Consider the following 10,937-nt stretch of genomic DNA (forward strand, 5'->3'; position numbering starts at 1 on the left):
TGCCTTCAGGTGAGCATCACATTTGGAGAGGTTTCTAGAGAATCACTTCACCCTTGAAGGGAAGCAGAACCAAGCTGGTGGACCTTTGGGTTCTGCTTCTTGTTCTTCATTCATGCTGGGGTTAGGTGACATCCTCAGACCTTCCTCAGTTCTGTAAAGGCAGCTCTACAGCTTGGGCCTGACAAGTAGCAACAGCTTCATGCCTCGAAGCTTCAAGTTCCAAGGTTTGAGGGTGTAGAAAGTTTACCCCCCTCTGGACTTGCTGCCTGTGGGTAGTTTTCCAACAGGAGGGAGTTGAGGAGCACATAGTGGTTCCTCATCTTGCCAAGTAGAGTAAAAGGGCTAAGCTTAGTCCCTTTCCTGCCTGGAAAAGGGCCACGGAGCTCAGCACATCTCTATTAGCACCACCCAGGGTCCCACCAGATCAAGCCTTACAGGGTACAATCAGGGCCCAGCACCCTGAAAGCAAGATGGGGTTATGGGACAGCGTAGTGAAGTGGGCAGCAAGAAGAGCCCTACTGTAGGGTGCTTTCCCTGGGGGGGGGGGGTTGCAGGGATGCATCCAGTGGAGCAAACCCAGCCCCAGAAGGGATCCCCTTCCTCAGTCTTTTAACCTCCTAGCACTAGCAAAAAGCTAATCAAGAGCTGGAGAAGACCAAGCTCAGCTCATTGATGCCCCCCTGGGCATGAGAGCTTAGCACCCCCCCTAGAGCAGAAGTAGAGGTCACTTGCATCAGGGATTGGCAGTCTAGAAACAGTTTATTAAAAGTTCAAAACACACAAAGTTATTACACCTCCTCCAGGAGCACTTAGCTGCAGCTCAAGGAGCATCTTCTGAGCAGATCTCTCCCCAAAACCCCTCTCCATTTCTTCACTCCAGCAGCCTTATCTTCTCAGACAGAGTCATCCTGACAGCAGGCATGCACATCCTCAGGCCCCTGTGGGTGAGACAAGTCACTGGACCCACCTCCCAGGCAGGTCTCCAACTCCTGGCATTGCTCAGGATCATTACCAGCTACAAGAGGGACCTGCAACCTGCACAAGCACCAGCTGTGTCCCAGAGCTCCAGCTCCAAGGCACAGAAATGAGTTCCAAGGACTGAAGCCCCCTTACCTGCTCAGAGGATGCCCAGAATCCTTGGTTTTCCATTTCCATGGTCTGAGTCCCTACTTCAAGGTCTCTTCTGTCCCAGAGGACTGGTCTGTCCCACCGACCAAGCCTCTTGGTTCTCAGATACTAGGGAGAGGAGCACAGACACTGCAGCCAGGCCTAGCCCCACACCAGTGCCCTGCTCCATGCTCCCTTCACCCAGGCATCAGGGCACCTTTGCCCCAACAGATGTCATCTTACCAGCAGGATGGCAACAGGAGCAGCAATGATGCAGAGGCCACACACAACAATGATGGCCACTCCGTACTCTGGAAAGCCTGGCTGGGACTTGGGGGGCTCCAGAGTGGCCTCTGCGACAGAGCACAGCAGTGTTAGCCCAGCCTGCAGGACACAGGTCTTCTACACGCCACAGGTGGCAGCCAGCCAAGCACCCATTTCCACCACTGACATCTTTGACAGCCTCCATGCCCTTCCCAGACAAACCTCCTCCCCTGTCCTCTGCACCTTCAGCAGATCAGCCTGTCTACAGTTCCCCAGGCTGGGCAGAGTTGGAGGGCATGGTTGTTCCTAGAACTGTACTTTCAGAGCATCTCAAGCTGGTCACCTCACCAGCCAAGACACTTCACCCTCCCTTTGCACAAAGAATCTGGATCTACTCTACTCAACACTGCAGGCAAGGAGCCACAACCTGGTGAAGCTTGTGTACCCAGACCCCCAAAGAGAAGCTCACCTCCAACAGCAAGAAAGTAGGGGTCCACCTGGAAGTTTGAAGCAGCCAAAGCCTTGTCTGGTCCAACTGAGAGAAGCAGCACCTCCAGAACTTGCTGGCTGGTTGGAGCAGGCTTCTGGAAGACCACATCCCCATGGCAGATCAAGGAGCCAGGCCTGTGGACAGGGTTGGAAAGAGCTCCAGCAGCTGCCAGTCCTATCATGATCCCACAGCCACGTGCTGGGCTGTGACCAGGGGCACATGGAAGAAACCCCTGAGGGTTCAGCAAGTCACTTCTGAGGCAGGCAAATTCTTGGCCGCGGGTACTAGTTGTAAACCTTTCTGTGGATGAGACTACACACCCAAGAGCCACAACCTGTTAGCTGATGCCTGCAGGGAGACTTCCCTGGCTCTGTATCCTCCTCTCCCTCCCCTGCTGTCCCAGCAGACCCTCTGCTCCCACTTACAGGAACCCTCTTATCACCACCTGCAGGAAGCTCTTGTTGTTTCTCCTCAGGATTCTTGCAACCTGAAAAAGAAGTTTTTCCTCAGCCTTTGAGGTCTTTCACCCAGCCGGACCACCAACTTCCACAGCCCTCATGTGGGCTAGGACAGCCACTGCAGGAGGGACACAGGTGCCTGGCTGCATTGTGGCATCCCAAACCACTGAAGCACCATCAGCAGAGAGCATCCTGCCGCTAAAGCCTCAGTGCTGCCATCAGGTATCAACAGCACTGGAGCTGAGGGCCTGGTTTGGACAACCCTGAAGCAGTCTCTCTTCCTCCAGTGATCCTCAGCACCTGGCCCCCTCCCACCAGCCATGCCTACCACATCACCAAGCTTTCTGGTGAGCTCCTGGTGCTCTTTAGTAAGTGGGTCCAGAAGATTCTCACTGAAGTGTCTGTTGGTGATGAGGAAGGAGACTGGATGAACCTGCAGGTCAAGCTTGGCTCCTGAAGAGGCAGGAGATGAGTATTAGAGGAGCAGGTGTGGTGGTGAGGCCTACCACACAAATCTCCTGTCCTTACCTTCCACTGAGAGGGAGGTCAGGTCCACAGAGGAGGCTACAAGAGCTGTCAAAGCTTGCAGAACCTCTGCAACATCAGCATGGGCAATAGTGTCAAGGTAGATGTTTTCAACAATCTTCAGCCCTCCCCTGAAGTGTCTAAGGACATGGGTTCTGCCACTTCAGCTTCAGCTTCTTGCTGAGTGTCAGGGAAGAATTCTGCAGCCATGGAGAAGGGAAGTCATCTGCTAGCCCCCATCCCAGCCTCCTCAGGCTCTTCCCTCCCAAAAAACTCCCTCCTGAGGCTCAGCTGCCACCCTTCCCCGCCACATGCCAGCCCTGAGATCACTCCTTTGTAGACTTCCACTGATACATCTGCACATTCCCCACAGCCACAAAGGCATGAACTGCTGTGAGCGTGTGGCACCACTCCCACTTTGTAAAAGCAGTCCTCAACCTCACGTTTTCTCATCAGCCCTCTTTAAAAAAGCCTCTTCCTCTCCCTCGAGGCTGCGAGCTGGGCCCTGGGCTCTACCCGCAGCCTTCCCCAGAGACGTCCAGCTCACAAGGTCTTTGTTTCCTTCACTCTCCTTCCTCTTCACCTGCTCCAAACACACCAGGAGACTTCCTGACAGCAGCAGCTGGGTGCAGCCAGCGCGCAGGCCTGTGCCCAGGCAGCTGTCACGGCTCAGCACTGCACACCTGAGGTCAGACAGCTGCTCCGCCCCGTTTGCTGCTCCGCTGGCAGGGCAGATGTACCCAGACAGGGATGTTCGTGGCAAAGGGCAGCAAAATGCTTGAGGAGAAGGAGCCCACACAGCAAGCATTGTGGTTGTGAAAGGAAAATGCCTGCCCTGGGGTTAGGAAAGGACTCTTGAGCTCCATCGGGAAGATTGTGGCTAACAGGTCAAGGGAGCTTCTCCTTCTCCTCCTCCCCAGTGGGGCCTCACCTACAGTCTTGTGTCCTGTTAAGGGCTCCCCACTTCAAGAAGGAGCTGCTTGAGAGGGTACAGGAAAAGGCTACAACGTTGATTAGGGCACTAGAACGTTCTCCTTGTCAGGAAAGGCGTAGAGAAGTTTCAGTGGGCTTATCCATGCTTACAGTTAAGGGGAGGGGGGGCAGGAGGATGGTATTTCTTCAGTGGGGTCCAGCTGCAGGGCAAGGGACAACGGGCACAAACTTGAACGGAGGAAGTTCTAGCTGAAATGAGGACGAACGTCTGTTTACGGTGAGAGGGGTGAACCTCTGGCCTCGGCTGCCTGCAGAGGAGGTGGAATCTCCACTGGCGTCCTTCTAACCCCCGCTGGAAGCTGTCCTGTTCAACCCGCCCTAGTCCAACGTGCCGCGGCAGGGCTCTGTACTAGATCATCTTCAGAGCTCCCTTCCACCTCCTACGAGTCTGGTTCTGCAACTGTTATCTTCGGCTTACCGCACGTCAGCATCTACTCTTCCCTGCGGCGGCCCCACGGAAACCGGCTCCAGCGCCGGTGCCCAGGGGACTCTCCAACACCCCCACCAAACCGCTGTTCCGGCCCCGCTCGCAGTCTCGCCACCCTGCACCCAGCCTGCTGGCCTTCTCCGCCCATGTGGGCCCCTGCTCGGCGCCGCATGAACCTCCAGAACTCAGGACCCTGCCGATCACAGGCATCCTCACCCCGCTCGGGCCTCCCCGAAGGCCCTCTGGCCGCTGCCGCTCCAGCGGCAGAGCGCAGCTCGGGCTTGCCGAGGGCGGATTCTGGCCCCGCCAATCACCGCCCGCCTAGCGCGGCCCCGCCAATCCCGGCCCCACCCCTCAGGCTCCGCCCCGCCCAATCAGGGCCCGACTCCGCGGTCCGCCGCTGCCGCCCTTCTGACAGCGCCACCTTCGTCCCGCTCAGGCCCCGCTCCTTCCGCCGGCAGCTCTCCGGGAGCGGGGGGACACGGAGGGATGGGACTCCCATGGCACGGGCAGCCGTGCTGCCGGAGTGCCGGCGGCAGGATCGGGGAACGTGGCGGGGCGGGCTGAAGAGACCAACTGGGTCTGGGCAGGAACGAGCTTGCTCTGCCGCACTGGGCTGAACCGAGATTGGTGGAGCGCGGCTGCGGGCGGGGATTAGCGGAGACAGCGAAGCCTCAATCTCGCCGGGCGGGAGACAGAACCCCGCCTCAGCTAGAAGCTCATCCCCGGGGCGGGGCTCCCTGGCTAAGCCCAACCCAACTCCTTCTCCCACAGGCGCCCGGCCCGGCCCCTTCTGCCACTTCCTTCCCGCGGTCCCAAACATGCCCTTTCCCGAGCTCCTCCCCAGGTTTAGCCACCGCCCCGTGGGAAGACGGGGACATCGGCTGCCGTAGTGACTGAACGGCTCCCTGTGCTGGAAACGGCACAGGCACGGAACTCGCCAAGTAAAGAGACAGGCCCACGAAGCGGCCAGCCCACGCCTGCAGTGCCTATGGCGGCAGAAGGCAGCCGGCGGCCCGCGGCGCCGCTTCCTCGAGCAGGGAGAGGGGCGGGGCCTCCACCCACCACAATAACGGGGCAGAGGCGGCAGCGCTGGATCAGCCAATGAGAGGCCGCGATTGCTACTGGGAGACGCCTACCGGAAGGGAGAAAGAGGCGCGCGCGCTAGCCACGCCCCTCCCCAGCGCCTATTTAAAGGCGGGCGGCGCGGACGAGCGCCAGTGTGGAGCGGCGCGCAAGGAAGACGGCGGCGAGAGCGCGGCGGTGAAGCCCTGTCAGAAAGGGCTCTGGTCTGCTCGGCCTGAGGCGCTGTCCGTGGTGCTCGGCCTGGAGCTGTGACCGAAGCTGAAGAGCCGACAGCGCCGGGGACTGCAGAAGGTACTGTCCCTGCCTCCGTCCCGTTTGGTCGTTCTGCAGCAGCTTGAGCGGCGTTGGAGCCGCAGGACGGGGGTGGGAAAGCGAAGCGTCCCCCTGGCCGCAGTGGCTGGAATGTGATGGTCTAAAAATAGTTCACGGGTTTAGTAACGCAACTACACAATCACTTTTATTTTGGTTTTGGTTTTGTTTTGTTTTTTTTCTTTTCTTTTTGTTCTATTTTAAGTTCACTGATTTGTTTTTCTTACGTTATTTATTTTTATTTATGTCATTTACACACTGTTCATTGAAGCCAATACGGAGTAGTAGTGATGTGCAAAGCAGCTTCTGGGTTACCCTGGTGGCTGCTGTCCCACCTTTCCCCAATCACTCCCTGCCATGTTCCAAGCACACACTTCCCTAGGCAACCATACCTTGCGCCGAATGTTCTGTAGGTAGGGGATATGTTCACAGAAATACTCAAAGGGAGAGGGAGCCGGTGGGCAAAGAGTTGAAATAAATTATAGGGCTGGTCTGAAATATAGACAAAAGAGATTGAGGGGGAGACACTACCAACAGAAGGGCTGAAACTGGTGCTGAAGAGGAGAGCAGCAACACAGCTCATGACACTGAGAGTGTATGGATGGGGCTCGAATAACACTGGTGGGGCTGCATTTGGAATAAACACTGAAGGGGTCTTGGCTGAAACACAGAGCCTAGGAGCTGAGGGGGGAAATACTGGAGGGCAGGGTATGGAGCTATTAAACATGCCATAATGTTGTGGCTAACCAGTAGGGTTTAGAGCTGAAGTCACTGAGGGCTAAAGCTAAAATCAATGACAGAATAAAAGCCTGTGAGGATGGGGCTAGAAGAAACACAATGCACAGAGCTGAAATCACAAAGAGCTGGAGCTGAAATCACGAAGAACTGGACCTGCTGCTGAGGAGAGGATCAAGAGAGCACATGTTCCTGAGCAATAAAGACTGGGGATGGGGCTGCAATAAAGATGCTGGGCCTGGGGCTGGAATAAAGTGGAAATATGCGCTGAAAAACACAGGTCATTAAGAGGAAGGGAAATTAGTGAGGCCTGGTGTATATGCAAATGCTGTAAAGTTGGGGTTGAAGCATAGGGTTTAGAGCTGAAATCACTGTGTGCAAGAGCTGAAATCACTGTGTGCAAGAGCTGAAATCACTGTGGGCTAGAGCTGAAATCACTATGGGCAAGAGCTGAAATCACTGTGGGCTAGAGCTGAAAAACCAAACTTAGAGCTGAAGGTGGTGCTGATGAGAGCATCAACAGAGCACAGGGGCTTGAGAAACACTTGAGGGCTGGGGCTTATGTAAAAGCCGTAGAGTTAGAGATGAAGTGTAGGGTTTAGAGCTGAAATCACTAAAGGCTAAGAGCTGAAATCACGAAGAGTTGGAGCTGAAGTGCAGAGCGAGAGCTGAAATCACGAAGAGCTGGAGCTGAAATCATGAAGACCGCGGGAGCTGCTGCTGAGGAGAGCATCAACAGAGCACATGTTCCTGAGCAATAAAGACTGGGGATGGGACTGCAATAAAGCTGCTGGGGCTGGGGTTGGAATAAAGTGGAGGGCTGTGCTGAAACACAGAACCTAGGGGTGGAGGGGAAGAACTGGTGAGCTGGGAGTGGAGGTATTGTAAAAGCTGTGGAGTTGGGGCTGAAGCGTAGGGTTTAGAGCTGGAATCACTGAGGGCTAGAGCTGAAATCACTGTGAGCAAGAGCTGAAATCACTGAGGGCAAGAGCTGAAATCACTGTGGGCTAGGGCTGAAACCACTATGGGCAAGAGCTGAAATCACTATGGGCAAGAGCTGAAATCACTAAGGGCAAGAGCTGAAATCACTGTGGGCTAGAGCTGAAATCACTGTGGGCAAGAGCTGAAATCGCTATGGGCAAGAGCTGAAATCACTGTAGGCTAGAGCTGAAATCACTGGGCTCAAGCTGAAAAACCAAATGTAGAGCTGGAGGTGGTGCTGATGAGAGCATTAACAGCACAGGGGCTTGAGAAACACTTGAAGGCTGGAGCTTATGTAAAAGCTGTAGAGTTAGAGATGAAGTGTAGGGTTTAGAGCTGAAATCACTAAAGGCTAAGAGCTGAAATCACGAAGAGTTGGAGCTGAAATGAAGAGCGAGAGCTGAAATCACGAAGAGAGGGAGCTGAACTCACGAAGAGCGGGAGCTGAAATCGTGAAGAGCAGGAGCTGCTGCTGAAGAGAGCATCAACGGAGCACATGTTCCTGAGCAATAAAGACTGGGGATGGGACTGCAATAAAGCTGCTGGGGCTGGGGTTGGAATAAAGTGGAGGGCTGTGCTGAAACATAGAACCTAGGGCTGGAGGGGAAGAACTGGTGAGCTGGGAGTGGAGGTATTGTAAAAGCTGTAGAGTTGGGGCTGAAGCATAGGGTTTAGAGCTGGAATCACTGAGTGCTAGAGCTGAAATCACTGAGGGCAAGAGCTGAAATCACTGTAGGCTAGGGCTGAAACCACTATGGGCAAGAGCTGAAATCACTAAGGGCAAGAGCTGAAATCATTAACGGCAAGAGCTGAAATCACTAAGGGCAAGAGCTGAAATCACTGTGGGCTAGAGCTGAAATCACTGTGGGCTAGGGCTGAAATCACTATGGGCAAGAGCTGAAATCACTGTAGGCTAGAGCTGAAATCACTGTGGGCTAGAGCTGAAATCACTAAGGGCAAGAGCTGAAATCACTATGGGCAAGAGCTGAAATCACTGTGGGCTAGAGCTGAAATCACTGGGCTAGAGCTGAAATCACTAAGGGCAAGAGCTGAAATCACTGTGGGCTAGAGCTGAAAAACCAAACTTAGAGCTGGAGGTGGTGCTGATGAGAGGATCAACAGAGCACAGGGGCTTGAGAAACACTTGAAGTCTGGGGCTTATGTAAAAGCTGTAGAGTTAGAGATGAAGTGTAGGGTTTAGAGCTGAAATCACTAAAGGCTAAGAGCTGTAATCACGAAGAGTTGGAGCTGAAATGAAGAGTGAGAGCTGAAATCACAAAGAGCGGGAGCTGAAATGAAGAGTGGAGCTGCTGCTGAACAGAGCATCAAGAGAGCACATGTTCCTGAGCAATAAAGACTGGGGATGGGACTGCAATAAAGCTGCTGGGGCTGGGGTTGGAATAAAGTGGAGGGCTGTGCTGAAACACAGAACTTAGGGCTGGAGGGGAAGGACTGGTGAGCTGGGAGTGGAGGTATTGTAAAAGCTGTAGAGTTGGGGCTGAAGCATAGGGTTTAGAGCTGGAATCACTGAGCGCTGGAGCTGAAATCACTATGGGCAAGAGCTGAAATCACTGTGGGCTACAGCTGAATTCCCTATGGGCACGGGCTGAAATCACTGTGGGCAAGAGCCGAAATCACTATGGGCTAAAGCTGAAATCACTATGGGCAACAGCTGAAATCACTGTAGGCTAGAGCTGAAATCACTGTGGGCAAGACCTGAAATCACTGTAGGCTAGAGCTGAAATCACTATGGGCAAGAGCTGAAATCACTGTAGGCTAGAGCTGAAATCACTATGGGCTAGAGCTGAAATACTAAATTTAGGGTTGGAGGTGGTTCTGAGGAGAGTATCAACAGAGCACAGGGGCTTGAGAAACACTTGAGGGCTTGGGGCTTATGTAAAAGCTGTAGTTAGAGCTGAAGTGTAGGGTTTAGAGCTGAAATCACTAAAGGCTAAGAGCTGAAATCACGAAGAGCTGGAGCTGAAATCACGAAGAGCGAGAGCTGAAATCACGAAGAGTGGAGCTGCTGCTGAAGAGAGCATCAACGGAGCACATGTTCCTGAGCAATAAAGACTGGGGATGGGGCTGCAATAAAGCTGCTGGGGCTGGGGTTGGAATAAAGTGGAGGGCTGTGCTGAAACAACCTAGGGCTGGAGGGGAAGAACTGGTGAGCTGGGAGTGGAGGTATTGTAAAAGCTGTGGAGTTGGGGCTGAAGCATAGGGTTTAGAGCTGAAATCACTGAGGGCAAGAGCTGAAATCACTGTGGGCAAGAGCTGAAATCACTAAGGGCAAGAGCTGAAATCACTGTAGGCTAGGGCTGAAACCACTATGGGCAAGAGCTGAAATCACTAAGGGCAAGAGCTGAAATCACTGTAGGTTAGAGCTGAAATCACTAAGGGCAAGAGCTGAAATCACTAAGGGCAAGAGCTGAAATACTAAGTTTAGGGTTGGAGGTGGTTCTGAGCAGAGTATCAACAGAGCACAGGGCAGAGGCGGCATCGCTGGATCAGCCAATGAGAGGCCGCGATTGCTATGGGGAGACGCCTCCCGACAGGCAGAAGGAGGTGCGCGCGCTAGCCACGCCACTCCCCAGCGCCTTTTTAAAGGCGGGCGGCGCGCAAAAGAAGACGGCGGCGGGAGCGCGGCGGTGAAGCCCTGTCAGAAAGGGCGCGCCGGTGGAGCCCTTGCAGAAGGGCTCTGGTCCGCTCGGCCTGAGGCGCTGTCCGTGGTGCTCGGCCTGGAGCTGTGACCGAAGCTGAAGAGCCGACAGCGCCGGGGACTGCAGAAGGTACTGTCCCTGCCTCCGTCCCGTTTGGTCGTTCTGCAGCAGCTTGAGCGGCGTTGGAGCCGCGGGACGGGGGTGGGAAAGCGAAGCGTCCCCCTGGCCGCAGTGGCTGGAAGGTAATGGTCTAAAAATAGTTCACGGGTTTAGTAACGCAACTACACAATCACTTTTATTTTGGTTTTGTTTTTCTGTTTTTTTTGTTTTGTTTGGTTTTTTTCTTTTCTTTTTGTTCTATTTTAAGTTCACTGATTTGTTTTTCTTACGTTATTTATTTTTATTTATGTCATTTACACACTGTTCATTGAAGCCAATACGGAGTAGTAGTGATGTGCAAAGCAGCTTCTGGGTTACCCTGGTGGCTGCTGTCCCACCTTTCCCCAATCACTCCCTGCCGTGTTCCAAGCACACACTTCCCTAGGCAACCATGCCTTGCGCCGACTGTTCTGTAGGTAGGGGATATGTTCACAGAAATACTCAAAGGGAGAGGGAGCCGGTGGGCAAAGAGTTGAAATAAATTATAGGGCTGGTCTGAAATATAGACAAAAGAGATTGAGGGGGAGACACTACCAACAGAAGGGCTGGAACTGGTGTTGAAGAGAGCAACAACACAGCTCATGACACTGAGAGTATATGGATGGGGCTCGAATAACACTGGTGGGGCTGCATTTGGAATAAACACTGAAGGGGTCTTGGCTGAAACACAGAGCCTAGGAGCTGAGGGGGGAAATACTGGAGGGCAGGGTATGGAGCTATTAAACATGCCGTAACGTTGTGGC

General features: G+C 54.0%; 1 protein-coding gene across 1 annotated transcript; it reads right to left on the reverse strand.

Annotated features, from left to right (window-relative positions):
- Positions 1–740: 740 nt before the first annotated feature.
- Positions 741–4,412, reverse strand: LOC135183236 (uncharacterized). Its single transcript, XM_064158176.1, has 8 exons — positions 4,348–4,412; positions 2,848–3,005; positions 2,648–2,772; positions 2,287–2,348; positions 1,841–1,995; positions 1,351–1,460; positions 1,114–1,236; positions 741–938 (listed from the first exon to the last, which is right to left on the reverse strand). The coding sequence occupies exons 1-8, from the start codon at positions 4,410–4,412 to the stop codon at positions 894–896; spliced, it is 843 nt and encodes a 280-aa protein (XP_064014246.1). The 3' UTR covers positions 741–893.
- Between the last annotated feature and the right edge of the window lie 6,525 nt (positions 4,413–10,937).

Source organism: Pogoniulus pusillus, chromosome 17 (assembly GCF_015220805.1).
Source record: "Pogoniulus pusillus isolate bPogPus1 chromosome 17, bPogPus1.pri, whole genome shotgun sequence".
NCBI lineage: Eukaryota > Metazoa > Chordata > Aves > Piciformes > Lybiidae > Pogoniulus > Pogoniulus pusillus.